Source organism: Gadus morhua, chromosome 3 (genome assembly GCF_902167405.1).
Source record: "Gadus morhua chromosome 3, gadMor3.0, whole genome shotgun sequence".
In the NCBI taxonomy this organism is placed as follows: domain Eukaryota; kingdom Metazoa; phylum Chordata; class Actinopteri; order Gadiformes; family Gadidae; genus Gadus; species Gadus morhua.
In genome coordinates, this window is record NC_044050.1 from 10299047 (window position 1) to 10326502 (window position 27456).

General features: G+C 44.4%; 1 protein-coding gene across 2 annotated transcripts in view; it reads right to left on the reverse strand.

The window, feature by feature from the left end:
* ctnna2 (catenin (cadherin-associated protein), alpha 2) overlaps nt 1–27456 on the reverse strand; it is a 271296-nt gene that overhangs the window by 212738 nt on the left and 31102 nt on the right. For both annotated transcript variants that reach the window (XM_030351804.1, XM_030351805.1), the window contains exons 3-6: nt 14312–14507; nt 10005–10171; nt 7617–7736; nt 6164–6430 (exon numbers count right to left, since the gene is read on the reverse strand). In XM_030351804.1, coding sequence (XP_030207664.1) covers nt 6164–6430; nt 7617–7736; nt 10005–10171; nt 14312–14507 — 750 coding nt within the window. The remainder of the gene's footprint in view (nt 1–6163; nt 6431–7616; nt 7737–10004; nt 10172–14311; nt 14508–27456) is intronic.

Consider the following 27456-nt stretch of genomic DNA (forward strand, 5'->3'; position numbering starts at 1 on the left):
GATGGATGAGGTCATCTCCCTCCTGCCTCCACTTATTCATATGTTGCCCTTTCACTCCAGCAGCAGCGGGCCCATCTGTGGCCAGCATTTAAAAAGTCTTGTCTAACCTTTGCGTGCGTGACTCAATGTGTCTTGAGGAGGTAGGGGGAAGGGAGGTGCTTAACATCCTCTTAGTTTGGTGACATATTGACTGAGGCTGACCTTCAGCGGGGGGATCCAGAGGCCTTTTAAACGGAGCGGCCACGATGGGAACCGCAGATATCGTCATGATGAAGGGTGGATTCAGGATGACTAAATAGATTGCGGGTATTTCAACACGCCATCGCGTGGTGGGAGGGACAAGGGAAGTGGTCAGGAAAGCACAGAATAAAGTTGACGACTTTTATTTTGAATTTTAACAAAGTAATGCAAAAGCCGTGCCGGTCTAAAGAACACCTGCTTTTTCAGCTTCGGCAAACAGTTTTTACAGTTACGCTCTGTGATTCCTCACATAAGCTCCAAGCCAAGGTTGTTATCAAACAATGCCCATACATCAACCAACTTCCATTTCTTTCTGTTCAGTTCATGGTCTTTAATCACAACTTGGTTGGCCACAAACCTTTCGCCCAGTTTCCCTCATCCTTTGACTTTGCCTTATCCAGGAACAAACAGCTTTTAAACTTGTTTCCATTTTCCGTGTTTGAGGGTTTGTTCGGTGTGAGGAAGGATTCATAGATTAACTCCAGTTAAGGTTGATGTTAATGGTCTTCCTTATTGACTTATGGCAGTGTCTCACAGGGAAAGTACAACAAAGGGGAGTAGGACCACACAAGTCGCCTTAGAGATCATAATGATACAGGAAATGAGGCTTCAGATTATTAATGAAAGGAAGAGGTCGCAGCAGCTCTGGTGCCGTGGGCCCTGCGTGTACGGTGTGAACTCGGTGCTGGCCCGGGTCAGACGTGGCCCCGTCAGCGTTTCCTTTGGTTCCTCCCCCCAAAGAAGAGAGTCAAACGAGAAACTGATCAAAGCAGATTCAGACTGGAGAGGCAGTGATCAGGCCCAGAGCAGATATATGTCATTTTCACAGGCTGATGAATCAACAGGGAGTCCATAATAGAAGAAATGGTCTGTTTGGGGGAGTCTATGTACCCCCTATTGTGGGGGTATTTGTCAGTCAGCATTCAGTGAGAGTAGGTATACAGCATCATAAGAAGAGCATGAACTTGGTATGAACCAGCACTTTCTTAATTGAAAGGGTAGAAAACTGTTATTCTACGATTTAATAAGATGATTTCTGAGTTCTGTCAATGTGCAAGTAGAGCGTCATAGATGGTTGTCAAGAGACAAAGTAAATAAGCACTGTGTGCAGGTCCTTGCTTAACATCTCCCTCGCTAACTAGTAAGCTTGAAGGCCAGTATGCTGCGGTGTTACCTAGCCAGGGTAGACGACAGTCAATATCCACATCGCCTTTTAAGTCCCGCCCTGACGTATAAAATGGCTTGCATTTCGTTCTCCAGCAGCCAATTTGGGACGTTCTTGGGTTTTTCTCCAGCATAAAGGTCCATATATTTCCCAGGAGCAGTATTGCCTGGTTGCCGCAAGTGATTCTGGCTGGCTCATACGTTTGTTTTGAAGAGAGACATGAGAGGATTCACATGGTTGCTGACAGCAGATGTCTGCGGCTTGACTAATGAATCAGTAATTATGGCTTTCCAGCCTGTGTGCCGTTAATTATACTGCCGGCTCTACGCTGGGCCTGTGACCTGGTTGAAGAGATTAAGAGTCATTACGCATAGATTTGTTCGCCTTACTTTTATGATCCACCGTATTTATTCATTGGTGTTCAATTCAATAATACAACCCTGAGATTCAAGCATTTAGGTGGCCCATTCGTGATGCTCATTCGAAGCTAGACATTGGGGATTTAGCTGAGATCCGACATGAAGTGTGATCACATGGCAATATTTCAATAAAAAATGACAGTTAAGTGGATTTGAGTGTGCCTGGACGTGATGCTCGTCTGGACAGGGCTGTTGGAGCAGAGCCCAACAGGGGAGTATCATGTTGGCATGGTGTGTGCGTGCGTGCGTGCGTGCGTGCGTGCGTGCGTGCGTGCGTGCGTGCGTGCGTGCGTGCGTGCGTGTGTGTGTGTTAGTCTGTGTGTCTGTGCGTGTGTGTGTGTGTGTGTGTGTGCACATGTGCGAGAGTGAAGGGTTGTGTGTGTGTGTGTGTGTGTGAGTGTGTCTGTTAGTGTTGCGTGCCTACTCACACACATGGGTTCAGTGTGTAGTTAAGTCTGCACATGCACCTGTTTACCCAAACGGCCCCGGTCACGGCGGCCACATAAGGACATTAGCATTCTGTGGGCAAAGGCCAATAGTCTATAATATGTTTATGTGGTGGGTTGGAAATTAAACATGAGCCTGCTTCAGCAAAGCACAAAGGGTGAGGCAAAGGGCAATTTGTCTCATCTGCCCGCCGCCTGGCTGCCAGAGCGCCGGCCAGTGAGATTACCTTGTTCTTGAGGTTGCTTTTTCTGAGCGTCAGGCGGTCCCGCAGGGGAACAGAGGGGATCTGATGACCGTGGGCCGTGCTCTGATGTGGCAGCAGGATCACGGGTCAGGGGGATCAGGAATATGCTTATGATTGCACACACACCAGACCAATCTCATATCTCTGGGGGAAGGTCACTTACAGTCTCGTCTTCTACCGCAGTGACCCTTCCGGGCTTCGGCACAAGCACATTCGCTAGATCATAGCCCGACTATATTGGATATTTGATATTGTACCAAGAGATTTTTTTCCACTTTATATTTTTATATTGCTGCTTATATTAGTTTTAAGTCGATTTTGCATTCCTCGAGAATTTCATTGTGCAAATGTGTGGTTTGCCCACTTTGAAAACCCTATGACTTCGATTTGTATCTCCACTTAGGGCGGAGCGACTGCAGAGCCCTGCGCCATGTTGCCAGCGTGCTCCTCTCGACGCCACAAGGTGTGGCGTTCAGTAATGGGAAAACCTCTAGGGGGGATGAGGTGTTCAATGTAACAAACAGCAGGAAGCACTCTGAGTTCTAATACAGCCTAAACTTCCTCAGAGCATGGGCTCCACAACGGGTTAAATCACCTGCTTTTCCATGTGTTGTCTTCATTGCAGCATGTTCCAGAATCTGGAACGCATGCAATCATGCAATGTGTTTATGCTTTATTGTGGCAAATGCAATCAAATGAAGGATGTTAAATGGGGTGATTACCATTTCAGTTGTCGGTTTACTTGCTCAGCGATGATGTAATCAATCCATCCATCCTGATCCAGTATATTTATTTTCTTAATGGTATCTTTTGAATTGATTAGCATCCATACTGGGAACCATTTGTCATTCCAGACACATCTGGAAATCTGTATTTGAATTGCATTGAAATACATTACTTCCAAAATAAAAGGGCAATAAAATAAGATATGAATTGTAGAGTAGCAATTACTTGACTTTCTCAAATCATAAACAGTTATACAACTATAATGTAGCGTCATTTATCTCAGTTTGCACAATATTGTAGTTTAGAAAAAAGTGGAAAAACATTTAAATTAGGTAAATAGGCCCTGTGGTTTGGTTATATGAAAAAGCAGTTTATTTTATCAGTATTTCCAAATTGGGCTATAAAACATCATGCATTTTAGCCAAGAATAATCGTACAATTTTAAATTAAAATATTTAATGGAAACTAAATAAAAACATTGTGACGCAAGTATAAGACAACGCAATATGCGTTTTTTTATGAGCAATAATCATGAATGTAATTTCATGTTTTCTTGGTTGTTAGACAGTTTGAAGTCAATTTGAGTGTCATCAGTGAGAAGGCTCACTGTGTTTGCAATCAAAGCGGCGCAACGCTGGGGCATAAAATAGCCGTCTTTGGGTTGGGCCAATCAACGGACCTCCCAAAACCGAAGTGCCCGCCTAAAAGCGGGCACTTCGGTGGAGGTGTTTAAATGATGCATCACTATGACAGTAATTAGCATAGCCATGTAAAATGGCCATATAGTATATGTATATGCAAATATATAAATCAATTGGCATAAACACTTCTAGGGTTAGGGTTTAATTTCCCACTGGGGACACCAAAGTATGCACTCTTTGTAAAACGCTTTGGATAAACGATAGTATAATATTATGTAAGAACACTGTCTATTGAAGCTCACTCTTGTGGTTTGTTAGCTATGCTAGTAAACACCTCTGTGATACTAGCTGTTTACTATTGGACCCTGATTTTAGTTATGCACTACTAGCTGTTTACTATTGGACCCTGATCTTAGTTATGCACCACTAGCTGTTTACTATTGCCCCCTGCACATAGCAACCACTCCTTTAGCCGCCACTAGCTCTGCTCATAATGAGCCTCCAAGGTCTTTATCGGTTAGCTTAATATTTACAATAAGAAACTTATTAAACAGTCTTGACAGCTTAGGCACCCAGCTCCCCATATCAAATTAGTCTAACTGGGTTTAAAATGTGTTATAGGATTTAGCCCTAATTGGCTCCTCTGTCCTCTGCCAAATTCCCTACTCTAACTTCAAAGTGCTCCAACAGAATCAGCAGTTGATTCATGGGGACAATAATCATCTTTAAAAATATTTTATAAAGCTTAATATTTTACAGAAAATTACCCAGATCTGTATTTACATGATTTTATTTGCTGCACCTTATTAGCCCCAAAATAAAGTCGGTATGTAAATCACACACATGCATAGAATAAATCCCTGTATGTTGAGCCTATGGAAACCATTTCTCATGTATTGACTGGGATGTTATGCATTGCTATGGTTGTCGATGGGGTGACCTGGTGTTAACCTGGTGGTCATGTGGTAACATGGTAGCGTGGAAGTAACCTAGAGGTCATCCGCTATCCTCGGTAACGCTATGACGCAAAACACCTTGTATGCTTTAGCTGACTTCAAGCTTACAATTTAAACCAGTCCCTTTTCTAACATGGCATCCACATGTGTGAGGCAACCTGGGGTTTCTTCTTTCAAAATGTATCCTTTTGTGTTATTTAAAGGCAGGGCAGTGAATAGAAACAGGCAAAGGGGTTGAAGAAGAAAGGGAAAGACATAATGCATAGGACCACAGGTATAAATCGAATCCAGGGCACTACACAGCGCAGGCCCTCCATGGTTCCTGCCCCAGCAGGGCACCACTGTGCCCACAAGCCAAAGCCAGACCTCTCAAACAGGGAGAAAACAGTGCCACCTGCTGCGCCAAACACTACATGGTTCACTTCGACTCTGAAGGCTTGTGCTGTATTTATTGTTCACTGTCGCCTTAAGACCACTAGATGGAAGCAAAGGATCACCAAGTGGGATATCATGGCCCACGCAGTGGCAATAACACAGAACATCAAGAACATACACAGGCATACAAGAACAGAGAACAGCCTGCATCTAGTGTGATGGTGTGGGATATATTTCCTGCAATTGCTTTTGTGTGAACTAATTAATCAAATCAGCCTCGAAGCCAGAACCACTAACCAACCAAATGCACAGTCCTCAACACATTCAGTTCAATAAGGATTACAGGTATCCAGTAGGAGGTTATTAAACAATCATTCAGCAGAACTATTAACAAATAAAATGATTGTCTCTCCTTAAGTGAGGGTAACTTTGTCTCCACCCTATGCAGAAAACACATTTTACAAATGTTCTAGCCCTAATACAGCTTATAGGCATTAAGAGATCTAAACAAGAATTCACTTGATTCAAAAAATTCCAATAGCTGCTCGTTTCATGCATTTCGTTTTCATGCAAAACCAATTATGATTGATATGCTTTGATTGTCCTCAGTTTCACTTGCTCAGTAAGTGTCTTTGAATAAAAGCTTCCCAATGACCTAAACTGCACTCTGTCATTCAGCCCTCAGCAAACTCAAGCGGAGAATACCCCATGAAGGGGGGCAAGAGTGGATCACAATAAAACGATTCATAGAGGAAACCATCCCTGGATGGACACACTCGTGGATGGTTGTGTTTCTAGTGGAGGAAGAAAGAAACATTCTAGTGCTATAACTTCATTGAGGCGCTCACTATCTGCAGTATTGCACTAACACAGTGCAGGTTGAATGTAAACGCAAGTGACCGGATGAAGCACACAGAGGTGTGTGGTGCGGCGAGCGTGGGCGGACTCACGTCAAACTCGTTGAGGGCGGCGGCCAGCTCTCCGATGCCGGCGTGCCCGTGCTTCTCGTCCACGGGGGAGTTGGCCTGGGCGGCGCTGGAGATGCCGGCGATGGCCTCCTGCACCTGCTTGAAGACGTAGTCGCGGTTGGCGCGCGTGGCCGCCACGTCCGGGTGCCGCAGGAAGGCCTGCGAGGCGGTGTAGAGCATGGTGGCGTTCTTCTTCAGTGCGCCGCGAGCCGCCGCCATCTCGTCCCGACACTGGGGGTCCTTCAGCTCCTGTTGGGGGGGGCAGCAGGAAGACATTAGAGCTGGGACGTGGTAGATGACAGGTAGATGTCAATGCCAGTAAGTGTCAGCCCAGACAGATGTTAGCACAGACAGACGTTGGCGCCGATAGATGTTGCCGCAGGTGGCTGTTTGCAAAGACCGAAGGAGCTGAGGAGTGATGATGCAACAACTGGAGGTATAAAGAGGAATATAGTGCAAAAAAAGGAAATTCGACAGAAATACAATAGAGTGGGTTGATGTTTAGCGTGTAGGCTTGGCTTTAAAGGTCGACAATACAATTTCAGAGACCAGTCGTCGATAAAAATGGAACAATAATTTTAAGTACTAAGCTCTGAACATAATTTCCCATAACAGTTGGTAATATTGAGTTTTTCGGCTGGCATTAATTGCAAAGCTGGTTGAAACATAGCTGAAACTTGGATTTTATGAGTTTGACATTTAGGCTGTGTATTACAAATCAGGAGTGATGCAGAATATTGTTCATGAAATCCTATATAAGGTCCTAAATCCTATATATTGTATAAAATGTATGTTATTTTTTTTTTATAAAGATAAAATTGCATCTTAAGATTTCAAAGGAACTGCGACCAAAATGTAGTGTGGATGTTTAATTTGTTAAGCACTGTATTGCATTTCCCAATTGTATTAATCCGTTCAGATTGTGATACTAATGATACAGTAAGAAAACAGTAAGCTTTGATTTGCTTATCACATTGGTATTGCCATGGTCTGCATCATGCCTGTGTCTTTGTATCCATGTGTCTGTCCCTGTTTATTTAATGAGGGACCAGGAGATAGGGACCAGAGACCAGGAGATAGGGATCAGAGACCAGTGAGATATGATCCACGATATCAGGACCAGGAAATAAAGACCAGAGGCCAGGGGATAAGGAAAATAGACCAGGAGATAGGGACCAGAGACAAGGACCAGTGACTAGGAGATAGAGACCGGAGTCCAGGGGATTGGGACCAGGGACAAGGAGATAGGGACCAAAGACCAGGAGATAGGGACCAGGAACTAGGAGATACAGGAGATAGGGACCAGAGACATGCACCAGTGACAAGGCCAAAGGGACAAGGGACTGGGATAAAGAACCAGAGACCGGGATAAAGGGACAAGGACATAAGGACCAGAGATATGAACAAGGGAAAGGGGGTGTGAGCCCAAAGTTACCTGCTGTCTGCGAGCTGCCACATAGTTGAGCTTCACCATCTCCTTCCCAAACTCTTTGAAACGGTTGGCTAGGTCCTGCTCATTGGTCGCATTCTTCACTCCCTCCAGGGCCTCCTCCACCTGTCAGCCAGGAGAAACACGCACACACACACACACACACACACACACACACACACACACACACACACACACACACACACACACACACACACACACACAATGATCACCTCCATTATAACACAGTAAGTGCTTATTCATGTGAGTACTTCATGCGAAGATAGTGAAGGCATTTATTAGTGAGTGGTTCAGAGGAAGGGATTGGACCCACTGGTTTGAGAAAAGTCCCGTTACGTTTGTGTATGAGTGCGCGTGTGTGTGCATGCATGCGTGCGTGCGTGCGTGCGTGTGCGTGTGTGCGTGAGTGCGTGTGCGTGCGTGTGTGCGTGCGTGCGTGCGTGCGTGCCTGCGTGCGTGCGTGTGCGTGTGCGTGTGCGTGTGTGTGTGTGTGTTTGTGCGTGTGTCATTATGATTAGCCTACCAAACATAAGTGATGCATGCTATATAAGGAATATGAGATTTCTCAGACTCATTAAGAGGCGGCTATCAAATGTAGCTCTCCAGCTAATGGTAGCGTGATGGCCAGTGCTAAAAGATATATACTAGACTATAACGGCTCCGCCTTGGCTAATCTATATGTAAATGCAGGCATACGGTTGGGATGAACTGGGTTCTATAACACTGCAGAGGCCAATAAACAGCGCAGAATGTCCTTTCCTCTGCCTGGTTCCACCCCCAACGTCCCACATAATGAACCAAAGCCACTACAATGGTGATGCAGAGTAGACTGTCAACTTTATTTTAAAGTAAGCAAGATGAGATCAAAGTTTGAAGATAACCTCTAGTTATCCCATGGTTGGGTATTGTTGACATGTCGGACTTATCTGGGATCCAGCAGTCCTTCTACGTTATAGCAGACCGTCCTGGGACTGGCGGCAGAGAGCCTCAGCAGGAAACAAAAGGCTGAATAGGCGGAGTCATGCCTTGTTTCCTGTTTCGCTGGATAGATATCCTACTGCAGTAAACTCATTTGCGCAAGTGGCTGAAGCCTTCCCAGGAGGATTTATGTAAGTTATTGCTAGGTTACTACAGCTGGCCGACTTTGTGTTCTCCAGTTACGCGCTTACAGATCCCCGCCTCAAGCAACATAATTGTTTGAAACAAATGTGAAGCGGAATAAAGTAAAAGGCCCCGTTCCCCCAGATTAGAGCTTGCCTGCTACACAATAGATTAATCCTAAATCTGATGTAAGACTAGTACACTAGTAGTGTAAGACTAGTAATGAATATATTGTAAATGATGGTATAAGAATATGATATGACCTAAGGATATATAAAACATTTCCAAGATGATATCCCATCCACCCAATGCAATACTATACTACACATACAGACAGATGGAAATGTAGAGTTGTGCTGAGATGACTCGTCTGACGAATACGCAAAGTCTTGTGTTAAAGTATTAGGAAGGCAACACTGCAGCAGATGTCAAATCAATCCCTCTCTCCCCCGGGTTCCTTATCTCTGAACCAGCGGGAGCGTCTGCATTGTGTTCGGTGTAGCGGTGTGGGGAGGCGTGGGAAGAGACGATGAAGTTTGCACACTAAAGTATACTGTAGTTTGTGTACATTAAAGTATACTGTAGTTTTGGTACACTATAGTATACTGTTGTTTGTGTCCACCATAGTATACTGTAGTTTGTGTCCACTAAGGTGTGCTATAGTTGGTGTACACTAAGGTATACGTTAGTTTGTCTACACTAAAGTATATTGTAGTTTGTGTGCACTAAACATACTGTGATATTTGTAAAGAAAATATAGTCTGTGTACAATAAAGTATACTGCAGTTGGTGTACACTCATTATAATGTAGTTTGTGTCCACGAATGAGCTGTAAGGGAGGTGATCGTCACAGATGGTTCCATTTAGAAACCTTCCTACCTCGTGATGAACCGGCCACTTTTAGGTGGACAAACTTGATGATGATGATGGAGATAATGATGATTAAGGCAATGAAAAGTATGCAGTTGATGAAGACAGTTATGTGATAAATAGGTTGATAATGGGGGCGCTTCGGGTTTGATTCCTATTCTACACGTCTCTCCCGCTCTTCTCCAACCTGCTCTCCTGTCTCTCAGATGATGATGACGACGATGCAGATGACAACGATGATTGTAATGATCATGAAAAAAATGATGATACTGGTAATGACGACAGTGAATATGAGGATCAGTATGAAGAGGATAACAACGGCGCACACGGTGATGGAACCAGCGAGAACAACGACAATGTGGACGACGACTATGGTGACGAGGAAGACGACGTGGTACTCACTATCTTCAGGTGCGCCAGCAGCCTCATGACGTCGGCCATGTCGGCCAGGATGAGCAGGCGGGTGACGGCCGAGAGGAGCGCGCGGGCCGCCCTCACCATGGTGCCGCGCTTCACCGAGGAGCAGGGGTCGTCGGCGAACTCCGACGAGGCCACGCGCATGGTCTCCCCTGGGGAGAGGCACAGCAGGGACCCCCGTCAGCCCACAACACAAGGCCCCCCGCACAGACGCTAGTGTAATGAGCGGTCTGCGCGTGTGTGTGTGTGTGTGTGTGTGTGTGTGTGTGTGTGTGTGTGTGTGTGTGTGTGTGTGTGTGTGTGTGTGTGTGTGTGTGTGTGTGTGTGTGTGTGTGTGTTTGTCTTTCTGTCTGTCTGTCTGTGTCTGCCTTCGAACCATTCCGGTCGAAACCTAAATGGGGAGCTTCAGAGAGTGGCGGCGTCTCTGAACACGTATTGTTCGATTGATAATAAGCAGCCCGCGGGACCCTCCCCCCAGACGCTGCCCCCATCTTCCCCAGACGCTGCCCCCAACCCCCCAGACGCAGCTCCCGATCGAGCATGGCCTGATGACGGGCTCACTTGTTGACTTGTTTGGGAGCACGACAATCAATATGTGTTGTCGTTGGAATTATTTGTGTGTGCAGGCAGGCACACACACACACAAACACATGCACACACACACACACACACACACATACTCAAACACTCTCAAACACAGTCACACACACACACACACACACACACACACACACACACACACAAAGACATATGCACACGCACACACACACTCAAAGAAATACAAACTGACTCACACCAAGAGATATAACCACAGACACACCCACACACACACACGTTTCACCCGAATGTTAGTGAAGCAGTACCCAGTGTAGCAGCCACCCAAGACTAACGGCTGAGGGGGCGGCATGGCTGTGCAGTATGACAACAGAATATATAATTCAATCAGGTCAGGACAAGTGTCTGGTGAGTTGATTAGAGTCTGGCTAGCCTGAAGTACAGGAGCAATGTTGTCGAACATGGTCCAGAAATGAGAGGGTGAGCCACAGAATCAGAGGATTTAGGAAGTCATTTCCCCACAAGCTTACAATTCTATTTTCTGCCATTGGATGTTATTTCATGTATTGTTGAGTAATATCCTAAAACGATAGTACAAATAACAGTTTGCTGGGCTCTAATTGGCTTGCTGAGGCTAGGTTTAGGAGAGGACTAATACAATAAACAACAATGCATTTTTACATTGTTTCATTATTTTTGTCTAATTCAACAATCAGGGATCTACTTCCAGCATAGTCGACTTTTATTGTCTGTAAAAAGTAGCTTAAGTGTCAATGAACCCACTGCTTCAGCTGGAATTCGAACACTATGAGATAAAAAAAAGTGAGAGTTTCATGAAGGAGGTGGGGGCGTGTTATCCCCATGGTTACGACCCACGCCATCTTTGTAATACTTTTTTACAATGTAGTTGTTGTGTACGAGCGCTATAATGAGCTGTGTTTTACATGAAATGCGCCACCCACTGTAGCATTATTCTATAGGTGTCCAGACCCTGGACATTATATAAACTGCTGCTCAGACCCAGCTTTACTATCCACACAATGTGGAGTTAGACGAAGTGCCTCGGAAAAGGCACTTTGACAAACGTCACAAAAAAAGACTTTTACCTACGCTCCAAGCAGAGTGGAACGGTCTCAAAGCATTTTGGGGAATACATAGGATTTGACTTTTTATTTTATATTTATATTTATTTTGACGACCATGTAGACATATTACCACGTTTACAACAAAAGAAAAAAGGTTTTAGGTTGAATTGCTCTTCAAGCCACAGAGCCATCCGTCACCTACACTTACTGGAAGTTTTGATTGAGTTGAGCAATCTCACCTTACCGTGAAAGCACTTGCTTTATTCTACATCGGCGATGTCAGCAATAAAAAGCTTAATGGAAATAGGCTTGTTCGTTCCCCTAGGTAGCCCAGAAAATAATAAATGCACATGCCATATACAGATATAGAGACCAGAGCAGAGTACTGTGCTGTCTTTTTTGCGTGCAGTTTGGGTTATTGAAAAGTCTTTTGACTTTGAAACATCTGGACTAGCCTTTTTTCTATGATTTTTTTTTGAAGGAGACGGAAAAACAACAGCACTGCGTTTGTCTTTCCAACAGTGAACAGTGAAAAATGTCTGTTCGGAGGTACTCTCTGTTTTAGACAAGCCATGTCACTGCTAATCTATTTCATGGTTGAAGAGAAGCACTCTGTGCTGTATTGTCAAAGGCTGCCATCAATAGTACTGGTGGCAAACTGGAGCTGACAGTGCATTATAAAAAGTTGGGAGAACAACATGTGCCTAGCACCACACTTTATGCTGACATGGGGTAACTGAACAGAAAAAACACATCGATTGTGGGGACAAACCTTTCATTCAAGTGAAGCCCCATCAACTTCTCGCTCAAAGACAAGAACGTTTTAAAGGCATTGGTGATTTTTTTTATCTCAAAAGTAAAGGCATCATAAAAGTGATGAGAAGCATTTGAAATGGTACACTGCCCCCAACTCTTACATAAACTAGCTGATCGCTTTTTAGAACAACAACAACAAGCACAGATACTCGTCTTTAACAATGTGTGGAGAACCAGGGAAATCAGGCTCTTTCATTTACGAGTGTTCAAGCATAGACACAGAGCTTGAAGTACTGGGTATTATTCAGGGACTGTTAATCGACTCTTCTATCTCTGCTCCCGTCTCTCTTTAACCTGTCGCTGTCTGCTTCAAACCAACCACGCATACACACTGGCCCATCACTGTGGCACGTGTTCACTCCATCACCCAGACATGCAGCCATTCGGGACAAGCTTAACAACCAGAACTGAGGACATGTTCCTCCTGGCTAAATTATATTTCATGCTCATCTAACATGAGCTGTAGAATGCTGAACATGTGGAAATGTATGTATAATGAGATCCTACACTGAATGATGTGAAACCAGTTCAATTTAGTGCAAGCTTTTTGGACATAATGATCACATCAATGCAGCAAATCTGATCTCTTTATTCTTTCAATCTGAGCGCGAGTTTTGATAACCTCTTCATAGGTAGCCGCTTTATGGGGCCGTTCATGGGGGTATTCAACTGATTCATCGTGGTTGGGAGTATATTTCAGCTTCCAATATCACTAGTAGATACAATAATGCTTATTGCTGGGATAGTGTAAGAACGGCGTTAGCAGAAAAAGAAAAAAGGCTAGGAATATTTATCCCCTAATAGTACATAATGATTATGACAATTTTTAACAGTTCACATGCTTCTTGAAACAATGTAGTTTATAGCAGACCCAATCAGACCCTATGGAAGTGTGTATAGGTCGTTGACATACAGTGGTCCCTTCTTGCTATTGGTGCACATATTAAGGTGCGTTGAAGTGATTTACTTATTGGGTCATCGACTCAGTATCGTTGCACTGATTATGTTGGCGTTAAAGAAGATTGCTTTCCACTGATTTGTTTATATGCTGCTCAAGAAACCCCCTGACTTCAGCTTCAGCGGGAGCCAAGAGGAGGACTTTATGGCCAACAGCTGCTATGGTGCAGAGATAGGGCTTGCTAAGAGGGACATCACTCATCCATCATTCAGCACTGATGTGAGCTCCATAGAATCAAAGTCGAGCATTGAGTCAATAATCACACTGAATGTTTCAAAGCAAAACACATGATCTTTTGTTATTTGGGGAATTTATAGATGAATTATTTCATGATTATCCTTTTAATTTATTTTGAATATAAGTGGACAGGTGTGTGAGCATGAGCAAACTTTATCAATGTTACAACTATTTTGTTTCCCTTTTATAACTGGTAGCCCATATTCCTTTTTTTATTTCAATTCCAAACTTAGCAATAAAGTATAATTATTCACCGTGTTTCACCACGTTAGTATAGCCTGCGTAAAACAGTACAGTTAGAACGCACGGGGCAAGGTATCTTAGATGTGCTTTTAGAAGTCCATTTTCTGAACATTATAGTTTGAACCAGGACAAACCCCAGTCCATTACATCGCCGTCGCATACTAACATAGCCCAGTGTGAAGTCCTTCTGAATGGACATCATCTTTTGGACTATCCGACTGCAACTAAATGTTAGAGGATTAGGAGGCCAAGTCAGTACCTCCTTCTGACTTCTATCCAATGAGGAACTTCTATCATATGAGTTGTACAGGACACAGGGCATAATTACCGTGCAGTGACCAATGCTACAACAAAGGTGACATACTAACGAAACACAACATCCTCGTGCAGCTCCACACCTTGCTTGCGGACATCCTCCACGGCAGCGATGAGCTCCTCCTTCAGGTCCTGGCTGTCTTTAGCGATCTGCTCACCCTTCTCCAGGAAGTTCTGGGTGGCCTGCTCCACGGACACGGCCAGCACGTGGGCCTTCTTGGAGCGCCCCTTCTTCTTCCCCGACGGGCCTTTGTTGCTGGTGTTCACCAGGGTGGTCACCTGAAGGGGTGGGAGGGATCACGTGGTCAGTCACATGATCAAGGCACTGGCCAATCAGCACTGTAGCCAGGGCTGCTTTACAATACATGTGGGGAAAGTAGGAACCGTTCATTTGCAAAGAAAACTGTACGCACACAAGTGAACCCTGGACAAAACTAGTAGTTGTAGTTTGTTTTTTGTCCATAACGAAACAATTTTCCAAATATAATTAATTTATGCATTGTATCTTTAGAACTGAACCTGTCAAATCCCTGTTTGACAAATCAGATTGTGAATTAGCCTATTATTTTCACACACCTCAACTGTGTAAAAAAAAGAACCATTCGTCTACCTAGGATAAGTTAACGCTCTTCTCCGTCGACGGAGCTTATAGAGGGCTGAATGCAGATTGCAACCCTGTCTCAGCGGAGCCTCCCTGGCTGCAGATGATGGGTCATTCAAATAGCTCAGCTAGGAAAAATGTCAGCAGAGACTGTTGAAAAGGGCCTTAAGTTAGATCTGTAATCTCCATGAGCTCGGAAAAGTTGCAAAGAGCAAATTCTGTCCTGTCACGAGTCACGACCTTTTCACTTAAGTGGCTCTAGACTTGTGAAAGCACTTTAAATGATTCAAATCCATATTCATCATGCATTAAGGGATATGTGTGCTGAATGATGAACAGGTATTTCCTAGTTATTCCGTTATCATCTGCGTGTATCTATTTTTTGTGCCGCAGGACTGCAGACTGCCCTAACAAGTAAATTTGAAGCTGTGTACTTTCCATTAAATTGTTGAGCCAAACAGCCCATTATAACTGACAGAGTGCTCAAATTAGGTGTCTAATAGCGTGCTTATTGCATTAAAAAGCTTTTACAAATCAATGAAAGCTACACACAAAAAAAAACATACACATAATCACACACACACGCATACACAAACGCGCTTCCACACACGCACGCATACACATGTACACACACACACACACGCACAATCACAGACAAAGGCACACAAACAAACTTACACACTTCAACACACCCAATCACACACGCACACACACACACACACACACCTTTCCAATTATGAAGCCCACTTTGAAAAAAAAAAAAACGATGAACCCATCACTCATTAATTTCTGCTTGAAAAAACAATGTTTTCAAATATGATAGGGACAAAAGGTTTTGGCTAAATAAATATGTAACTATCGTTGTTGTAATAACAATTGTTATTTTCTCATGGTTCAAGACTTCTAAGCTATGGGACTTGAGCTTTACAATGAGAAAAACACCACCAAAAAAGAATGATTCAAGGAGAACATCCAATAGCCACCAATAACAACCTAGGGAAAGGTGTTAAACTAAGGTCCACTCACGGTGGAAAGAGCTGGCACAAAGCAACAGTACCCTGGAGCATCCTGATGCTATTGAAACAATGATATTGTTTGGGACTCTCATCACATGTCCCTCTCAGCAGATGGATCAAAGAGCCGCAGCACTAAAATGAGTTAATGTGGGTGCCTGACCATACGCTCAGCTAAGTGTGGTGTTTTACAACTAAAATTTATAGCGTTTTTTTCTGATCAAAAGGTTTTCAGGCAGTTTTGGATAGGGTATGTTTATGGTTTGGATGAATAAGTATATCAGTAATAACATCTTCTTCAATATGCGGTCGCATATGAAAAATGCATGCAATCATATACTGCAGTCACTGTGTGCCTTGGTTATGCACGTCCTCAAAAATGTACAGCTAGTCTTATGGGGGACGGCATAACTTTGGCAATGACAAGTGAGACTATACTTAGTTACGATAGACAAGGATCAGTGGTAATACGCTAACACCACAAAAACAACACGATGACTTAATGAGACAAAGGTGAAAAAGTGTTTCATATATCTTGCTCCGTCTTCTATGATCGTCAACATAGTCATCTACTCCATCTTGCACTGTTACTAAATATCAACGGAATTCAGATAGAACTGGGGTTAAATCCTGATTTTGCCAGTCTCCGCCAAACCGTTTATGCATGTTGTTCTCCTCTGCTCCCAACTACAGGCGTGTTCTTTGTGTGACATTGAAGGATGAATTAAGGTGTCAGCGTGAGAAAGAGGGTTAGGCATCTCTTACACTTTTGTTATAATGCCACAGTGAGTGCTGCATTTCATTCAGGACATTGCTCCTTGAAAACCCTCTTTATACTCTACGACGACTACCAAAATAGTTTGTGGGTCGTAACTAGGGCTGGGCGATATGGGCCAAAATGAATATCTCGATATTTTTTTACTATATCTCGATACACGATATATATCTCGATATATTTTGAATCTCCTCTAGAGCACATCATAAATGCTCGATTCAACCATGTCTGGCATAATGTTACGTCAGTAATAATTCTAGTATTACTGAAACATAAGTCTGCATGTAGATTACATGAAACAACATATTGTTTAAACTCATTAGTGCTTGCTATTGGAACAATTTAGAACTTGCACATAAGAAAAGGAAAATCACAGCAAGTTAGATTTACCAACACAGCATTTATTCAAACCGTTAATTATTTATTAACAGTTTGAATAATAATTATTATATATACACTGCCAGACGAAGGATCCAGTGCTATTCTTTTTCGAAACCAAATCCTAAGTTTCCATCCTTTTTTCTCTCTCTGGCTGTTCTCACACACCGGTCGGAGGTACACACACCTGCAGCAGCGCGCCTTCCAGACTACGTCACACACGCGCGTCCATGAGAATCTCGTGGACTCGCAATGGGCGGGGGGAGTGAGTGTGTTTAGAGAGCAACAGGAAAGAGCGAGAGAAGGCAACGCTGTGCGTTAAACAAACCCCGAGAAGCCCAATCCCTATGAGAGCTCCCCACGTTACGGCCATCAGGAGGCGCGCAGAGCTTTTGGCCGTGATATTATATAAACAATTGTATTATATTATATATTATTATATATAGAGCCCCGGGAGTCGCAAACGGCAACAATCACTTTCTCCTCCGTGCCGCAGTTCACCCCGGACTGCACTGCACCGAGTTTGACGGTTGAACGCTGGTTGGCTGTTACGTTACACATGTTCAACACGTGGCCACGCTGTTGAACGCTGATTGGCAGATACGCGTCTCTACGTTCACTTTGTATGAGATCTTGTCGCCCCGTCGCGTGAAAGCACAACTAGTATGCCGGCGGCGGCAAAAAGAAACATTGCGTGCCAATTTATATTCGATGTTCGCGATAGGGGCATTTTATACATCCCCTGGAGAACATCTCGCGATACATCGCATATATTCGATATATCGCCCAGCCCTAGTAGTCGTAACCACAGAGATAGCATCTCCCATCTCCCTCCTAGAACTCTCAGCACAACAATTCTGTTCAGTTTGAAATGGATCTGAAACAAGGGGTTCACCTTGTTTCAGATCCATTTAAACGACACCAGAGAGGAAAGTGAAGGTATTGGTTAACCGGAACCAATATGCACCCGCTGGAGTTTTGTGCGAGGCCATGTATAAAATATCACAATCATAAGCCTTCTAAAAAGAAAACTAATACGTGGAATCGAGGGATACCTATAGGACGCCTCAGGGGACAAATTAGTAACCCAAGCACTCAGTCGTAAATGTTCCTCAACTACATTCAAATAGAACAGAAAACCAAACATAATTCATCACCTGCGCCAAAAAGCTCTGGCCCTTGCCTTCAGAAAGGTCCCAGGCAGCGGGCCGGCCCATTTGTCCTGCGTGTTAACAGCAGGGTTCTCCCCAAACGGTGCCATAGTGGCGCCGAGCCACCATGCTCCTTTCCAGCGCTACCATGTAACATTTACAACAGAGCTATTAGGGAGGGGGCATTTGGTTAACAGCATTGTTTGTTCCCCAATTCATTTCTGAACGGTTAAATTGGTTAAAAGACATATTTGTTATATTTGAGTAACGCTACAAAAAGCAAAAGTACAAAATCCCGAGGAAGTGCTGTGTGGAGGTGGTCAGTGGCTTTCAGAATCTACAGATTTCTACAGCCAGCATAGCCTTTCCTTTATCCCTGATGTTTAATAAGTGCAGTTGTAGGCTCTGCCAAAGGAACTCAGGGGCAAAAGTGGGACGAAGCGGTCAGCTCCCCGCTGCTGACTGAAAGTCGATGCTATCAAACACCATCACTGCATTGGAAAAATATAGGCTTACAATTTCAAAGTATGTTTATCTTCGCTGCTGATAGGTGGAAAATAACAAGACCGCCTCAAAGCTGTTCCCACAATATTGTGAATCAGATACAGAAGAGGCTAAATTAAAGGTTGTATAGGTGATTTGCTTTTTTGGCCATTTTTGCAAAATTACTTGAAATCCTTATCATAACCCACTTACAGCCACTGAGTTAGAAGTACTGACATGAAAATTAAACAAGTCAATCATCTGTGGAACGGGCAGGGCTCGAAAAACTCCAGCCAATCATTTCCATTGCCACCGAGTTGCATTGGACAGTAAGTACGTCAATCAAACGGTCGTACTGCACTCCCCCTCCCCCGCGCCCCGCGCGCGACCCCTTCGTGCAGTACTCGTGACCCAGAGCTCGTGACCCAGAGCAAGCTCCTGTTTGTTGTTATCCTGCGGTAGCTACTGGAACTAGTTAATCCACATTTGGACCTAGCAGTAGAAGACAATTTCCATGGCAGACAAGACGCCACCATCCCCACCACCACCACCACCACCAGCAAAGAGAAGGAAAACTCTTTTTTTAGAGAGTAATTGACGAGTGTATTACTCGGTGTGAAAATGTCCACACCGCGGCAACCCTAGTGAAAACCAGGACTTCCAATACAATTATATGAAACAAACATACATTTTCTAAAAATAGTAATGATTTATGTGACCGTTTAATGTTTAGAACATCTGGTCCAACCATTGCAGCGAGAACGTATTCTCAGCAGGGGGTGCTGGGAAAAAAAAAAACTCAGCCTGCACTAGACTCGCAACTCGTTACATTGATAAAAAAAAGATGTATAGCAGCGCAGCTCAATTACACCAGTGCATGCGCGGACAGTTGAAAATCGATCGTTCACATCCAGCTGCTCACAGAACAAGTTTAGCGCACCACCGCTACCCTCACACTTTTTCATATAACCTTTTTTCAGCACTAGGTCATATGAGCATTAAATAAATGCTGCGTCTCAAAATGCCTTGGACAGCTGCGAGGATGACTCGCTTTGCCACGGGCCGAAACAGTTCGGAGCGACCACAGCCAGTGCGAACACAGCGGGGCAGAGGAGTGTCAGGAATAGTCTTTGGTGTACACATCGGTAGGCCTACGGCCTATTTGCACTACTGTTTAGTGGCAATGCAGTGTTTTATTCGATGCCTTTTTATTTTCGTATATTATTTCAATGAATACAATTTATTTATTCATAAAAACGGATCTGGTCTTCAAATCTTTTTTCCAAATATAGGTCGTCTTACAATGGGGTTTGTGTTTACATTCTGACCAATACGGTACAGCGGGCGCTCACATGACGTTAAGCATTTCCTGGTGCATAATGTGACGCTTCAGAACCTAAAATCCCGTTTCTCCCCGTTGACACGACAACACATAACCGGCGTTTTCAGAAATCTCCACTTTGGCCGGAGTTTTTAGAAATGATCGTTTTCTGTGATAAGACAGGGCCTCGGACAGGGGGTGTTGCAGCACCCCCAGCACTCCTACTTCCCGCGGTACTGGGTGCAACTTACAGCTGAATGTAGTGCCATGTTGTTAAACGAAAACCTACGCTAGCCTGGCTCGCTCTCGCGCATCTCTGTTCGCGCTCGTGCATGATTGCGCGTCCAGGTACTTGGAATGGGTGGAGTCAGAGTCAGCGTTGAAGGAGAGGGGGTAGGACCATTTGAGTTGTGTATTTTCAAAATCTGCTGGCGTTTCGCAAATCACCTACCCAACCTTTAAGTTGAACATTTGAAGCAGCTCAGTTGACTTTGCGGGTGTGAGTGGGTGTACCAATTTTCTTGTTACTGAGGCATACCTGTGTCTTGAGAAGGAAATGCGGCTTAGCAAATTTATTGTGTGGCTGTGTGATAATCTACGTGCGGTACAACCCTGACTTGATTATCGGCAGAACAGCCTCATGGTGGGAACCACACAAAGCTTCATGTTGGATATGCTGGGGAAACCCCTTGATTGTGCTGCTGAAACTACTACCCAAACTAACAGAACCCCTTTCATGCTCTCTACTTTCGTTGTTAATATATATATTATATTATATACATATAAACATTAGCAATCAGAAAATGTGCCAACAAGCTACACTCCAACACTCCTACACTCCTTGAAACAGCCAAATTGGTCTAGATTGTACCTATATTTTTGTTACTATTACCTTAGTTGCAGTGCCCTACGGACCCGATCTGCTGCAGATCAATAGCCATAAATGCCAGGAGGGCCAGACGTCTCCAGAGCCGTGGTGGGTGGAGACCCTTCCCCCAAGGATGTGGCCCCCCTGGGGCACAACAAGAACCATGCAATGCCCTCCCCCCCAATACTACACACACACAGAGAAGGACAGACACCCACACACACACTCATAAAATCACAAACTCACACACATAACCACACACACGTAGAGAGATAGACAAACACCCGAAACAGCCACAGACACACACCCACACCCACACCCAAACAGACAAACACACACAAGTCATGTTATAGTGCGTTGACCTTTGCTGTGCTTCAACAGTGAGTGGTGTACATAACTTCTCTGGCTGAATAATGGATGACGCTGTTGGGACGTCATGTGTACTGAGGCTCAGTGAAACCAAGCTGCGAAGGGGGTCTTCCACACCCTGGACCGAGCCTAGTCCCTTCCCCTGCACACTGCCTAAGCTTTGGCTTCGTCTTAAACATCCATGCATCCCTCCCGAACGTGTGCAAAGACACATGCACACACAAACCGCAAGAATCAATAACACACTAACGCAGATGAACACACGCACAGGCAGACACATGCAAACACACACAAACACATAGACAAAAAGAGACACAGACACAGGCACAGCGAGGGTAAGGTGAAGGTCAGTTGTCAGTTCTAATGAGTAAAAAGCAAGGTGTGCAATGAAGCAACGACTGCTTAGGCCACCCCCACCCACTCTACTCCCTCTACCCGCCTTCCCCGTCGCATCACAGGAGAGACAGCAGACACAATCCCATCGGAGAGCCATGGGCTTTGGATTCAATTGGTTTATTTTTTTGTTCCATATCATTCAACATTAATCACACACACAATTTGTGTGGATGTATATAAATATATATTTACACATATGATTTGTTCTAAGCTTTGGAAGCTGTGATCATTTTCTAAGTCTGCCTGTGGGTTTCCAGCCTCCACTCACAGAAGTGTAACTGCTGCTGGGTAACTTAGGATTTGAGTTAAAGGGGTACTTCAATGGATTTCTGGCGGTAGCACAGAGCTAGCCCAGCGCTAGGTCGCTACATCAGAGGACGGCATGTGTTGCTTAAGAAAAAATATAAAAAGCTCAAAGAGATTATAAGCAACACAGCTTTCTCACTGGTCAATAGAATGCTTAGCTGTGTGCATGTGTGTTTCTGTATACGTGGGTGTATTTGTGTGGTGTCTGTGTGTATGTGTGTGTGGGTGTCTTACATCCGTGTCCGTTTGTGCATGCGTGTGTGTATGTGTGTGTGTGAAAAAGCACCCAAAAGTATGACGTTTAACACATGACAGCAGCCGAAAGTTGTGTGGCGGCGCTGCAGGAGCCCCAGATTCATACATTACTCTTACAAATCAGCTTGGTACACAGCACAGGCGTAGTAGGCATGATTCATCTGAGAAGCAGACCACAGAGGCAGCCTCGGCAACGGTGGCAGGTTGTGGGGAACACAGCTCACAGAATGATGTCAACAGAAACACATCATCATCTGCGTTGCACATAACTGGCGGGCGCTAAGCTCCGCCGCCCAACACTGCTATACTCATCCTCTGATTTTATAACCCTCCTGAAAACACCATCGTCCTGCCCTGCCCCCTTCAAGGCCCCCCCTTCACAGCCCTCCTCGGACGATAAATCCCCCTGCTCCTCCCTCGCTTCTCTGTGATCCCCCTAGAAGCCGTCCCTTTCTGCTCCCTTTGATCCAAGTTTAGCATTTGTTCTTTTTTGAATTTGGAATGCCGCTCAAAGAGAGGTGCGTGGGCGAGGGGAAAGAGAAGAGAAGGACACGGAGAAGCCCCCCCATCACTTCCCAGATCAATCCAGCCCTGGAGGCCCAGGACGGCGGCGGCTGTATCCGGTCCCGCTCGGACGTCTCTCCGCATCAAGGTGGTTAAGAGGCGAGGGGTAAGGTATTAAGAAATGATCCCCCCCCCCCTACACACACACACACACGGGTCACCGCTCCGCCATTTGATCAGGATCCTCAAAGACCCGTTATGCTCACAGGCGTTGCCCTCTCTGGAGGGGCGCTCGCTGGAGCGGCCCCGGGAGAGGACAGACTTCAAACGGGAAGGGATTTTACCACAGAGACACCTGGGGGCGGTATGACTCGGGGACCAACTGACGTTTTGCAACCGGTCCCCATCTAGGTTTTAAAAAATGACAGATTATTAGCCTTCAAAGAAGTCAGAATGTGGAACGGACGTGAGGAGAAGATGATCGCACCTCGGTCTGTTCGTTTCTTTCACGACCGATGGAGAGGGGCTTAACTTGAGGATGAGCGTCTATACTAAGTGAGAATACTTGGATATTAATTATTCAGTGGAGGGTTACAAGGGAGTCCTCATTTAACTGCGGTTTCATTTTTACAAGACTTGCCCTGAGGTTCCAGTTAATCTCAGAAACGATCCGCAGAATACAAATCTCACTTCTTGCTTCAGAGAAAAACAAAATCTTCCTCACATTGGAAGGGAAAGATTTCTTTCTTCCTCGAATGGCTGTCTGTAATGTTAATAAACACGGCAATGAACGATGTATGCACCTTGCTGATTGCCTTGCCAAACTTAAGCATGATGAGAGGCGAACTGATAGGCCACAATGCACGGCCTTGTTGGAACGGAGCTATTTAATAATTATCATTAGTCATCTTTATATTATCTTTTAAAATATATGAGATCATTTCAAGTGGCTTAAAACTGCATGCCCTCTTGGTTCCAATAACCAGAATATCATCCCTATGCAGGGACCACATGTGACTTATGCACGGGACCACCATCTAGATGCTTCACGCTCTGGGGAAGAGACCCAAAACTTTGGATAAATGTTTGAAAGGCTAAACCATGCCTCTGACAAAGGAGAGCTTCAAGCAAGCGTGAAGATGACTCTTGACAGTGTCTGACACTGCAAAGGAGGAGTACGACATGAACAGGATGCCAGGAATAGAGCTCAGACTCATGGCTTATATGATTTAATGGGCCACAGAAGGTGCTACTCCAGACTCCAAAGCTTGGGCAGGACTTCCTATATTTGTTAACAAGTACGTATAATAACGTAACTTATATTGTTCGGATCCACCATGGGACACTGCATAGCTTAGTAACCCCCTCCTCACTGCACGGCGAGCTGCAGCTGATGAATCAAAGCTACATCAACTTGAAGTGGAGGTCCGGTCCAAAATTAACTTGTTTTTGTCCTCTCCAGTGTTGCAGTGAAACCACTGGCCTGCTGCACGGCAGGGATGGGAACATGGTGAGGCAGATATCCTTTAACGAGGACCCTGTTCTCCACACTACAAAACCTGACGACATGGGAACAAGCTTCAAACCACGGGAAGAAAGGAGGGAATTGTTGTAATATTGGACCATATGGCCACTTGCTAGGATCTGTGCATTCATTAAAGGAACTAATCAAATGGTTAAGACTCATATAAACGCTGCACATCAAAAATCCAAAGCTCATCACGAGAGGAGGGAAGCAAACGTTTACCACTGAAAGGAGTCAACACCGTCTACCGTTCTCGAGCAGCTTGCATATACAAATAATTGAATACCTGCAGCCTGAACATCACTGTCATGCAGTTCCTCAGAGAAGGCACTAACTCATTGTGAGGGTTGACAGCCTAATGGGCAAGTTTACAAATTGAGCCATGGTGGATATACATAATTCATTGGAAAAAAGCTATTACTGCATACCTTACTCTTTTAGTTTGCATCAAATGAATGCTTCAACAACTACCGCTCATGGATGATGGGTGGAGGAGCGATGACATAGTGTCACAATGCTAGAGAGCAGCTGGCATAGGGGGGACAAAGTAACAGACATGATTTATATATTCACATATTGGCTGTTTGTGTGTTGAACATATTGGAAAAGGGATACGGTCACATGATCGCATCCAGACTTGACCTCAACGTATGTACTAAAAAGTGACTTAGGATTTCTCCCTCTCCCTCATTTTACATCTTTGTGTCTATCGTTGAACGTGATACAGATATTATCCCCACAAATCCCCTCGTAGACATGTGAGGTATGTGAGGTATGTGTGTGTGTGTGTGTGTGTGTGTGTGTGTGTGTGTGTGTGTGTGTGTGTGTGTGTGTGTGTGTGTGTGTGTGTTTGTGTGTCTGTGTGTCTGTGTCTGTGTCTGTGAACCATGAAAAACACATTTATATAAGGCAAGGGCATGCAAACGCAGTAGTGACAGACAGAGCCTGCCACTGCAAGTTGAGCCTCCGTGACACTGTGATCATCTGAAGCCAGGAAGGCCGCCTGTGATTGGACGATTTAGTCTCACATCTGAATTGAATGCCCGGGTTGCAACACCACTCCCCTCCGCCTTGTTGGATTAATTTACAGTGTCATTGATTAACAGATTGATACAACACAAGATTATCGATTTATGTGTTTTAATTTTTCAAAAATGTAGTTATTTTCCAAAACAATCACAAAACTGGAAGAGAAAAGTAATTTCCTTCTAGTGGTCGATCAAATCCCGATTGTCCCACATTGGTTGAACTAAAAAGCAATTTCTATAGGTTATTTATATAAACAATAGCAATCTCATATCGATCGGATGGTACGAGAATTAGATAACATAAATTTCTATCTTATTGGGGTAAAGACTGTGGGGTCAACAATTGCAGAGTCAATATTCAGGGAATCAATATTGCCTCATACTCTGACAAAGTGAGTGACTCACAGCCACGAGTGAACACGATATATTATTTATCTGTGGCTTGTGGCTGCGATCATGAATCTTAATTCTGGGATGGGCTCTTGCAGAACATGACAAGCCCATTAAGCAGCGCAGGCTTCTCCTATTTCATCAGCAGGCGCTTTCACCCAGATCACTCAGTGCGGCAAATCAAGTTTGTGAGTGGAGATGAGACATATCGGGACCTGTTTTCAAAAACCTTGAAGACAGGGCAGTGCGTCAAGAGGGGATGTTGAGGATGTCCTTCAGAGGAAGTAGGAAGGCAGAGCTGCAGCAGGTGATCACACGATGCTGGTCAATGGGGCCTCGGGGCGCAATGCATCGCTGACCCAGCCAGGTTTCAGGAGATAGAGCCCGGAGCCACATGAAAGATGGCTCTGCTGGGCCCGCGATCACAGCTGCTGCTATGGGTCTGTTGCTATGCGCGTGCGCGTTCGCGTGCGTTTGTGTGCACGTGTGTGTGTGTGTGTGTGTGTGTGTGTGTGTGTGTGTGTGTGTGTGTGTGTGTGTGTGTGTGTGTGTGTGTTTGCATGTGTGTACGTGCTTATCTTTTAGTGTGTGTGTGCATGTGTGTGTGGGTGGGTGCATGTGCATGTGCGTATTTGTCTGTGAGTGTACATGGGTGTTTGAGGGTGCATTTCTGTGTGCATTTGTTTCTGTGTAACTGTGTGTGTGTGTGTGTGTGTGTGTGTGTGTGTGTGTGTGTGTGTGTGTGTGTGTGTGTGTGTGTGTGTGTGTGTGTGTGTGTGTGCGTGTGTGCGTGTGTGTGTGTGCATGCATGCGCGTAAGTCAGACGGATTAAAATAGCAGTGTGACATGGACTGCAGTGCCAGGTCATGGCACAAAGACAGTCTGAACACACCATGTGTCATCAGCATTATGTCAAGTTGGCCTGGATGGGTCTCAGCGGGACCGAACCCCACATTTGTAACCGATGGCAAAAATGCTTAGGAAAGTGTACTGCAGACACAGGAATTTCACAAAAGTCAAGATTTATTCACATAAAAGATCATTGGCACAATGACAGAGATAAGCGCTGTATTTTGAAACCATGATCTGCATAATCTGCCAGCTGGATTATCAAACAAAAGAGAGAGAAGAGTCAAGCGAGTGTTTCAAAAGGCGGCTGATTTAAACAACTGCTTATTCAGAAGATTAAGACTTTCAAACTCAATGTCTCTGCATGTAAGCTTCACACTGATAAAATATACTCTAATCGATGCAACCTGCAAATCTATCACTTGCTCCATGTATTTTCCATATCAAATTAAAACACACAACATCCAATATACCTTGGAGGTTCCTGCCACAGAAACCCTCAAAAACATTGTTTTTTTCCCAGTGTATTTTTGAGATAAATTACCACCGAAATACATGCATGCGGAACATTACAATTGTGTTTTCAGCTGTGTGTTTTCAGCTGTCTACTCCAAAACAATCCCCAAAAACATAGAGCTTACGCGTTTGCCAGGAAGAGGACATTGAACAAAACGAGCGCAAGATGAGCCAAGCAAAACTTAATATCTTGGTACGAGAGCAATTATTCAATCTACTGACACGTGTTCATATTTGCCTGCCAAACATTTTTCGGAGGAGAGAAAATGTGGATATTAATTAATCTAGAAGGTTAAGATTGCACACAGATGCTTATGCAGATGCCTTGAATAGTATTTAAGAAAATTTGGCAATTAGATATAACCAATCGCAATGGCCTATAAGCTCACATCAGCAAGGTAACAAAGTTAAAGGCAACGCTATGAAAACATTACTGGTAAAGAATCCTAATAGGTCTTCTTCCCCATGCTCTCCTTGACTTGTAACCTCATTAGTATAGG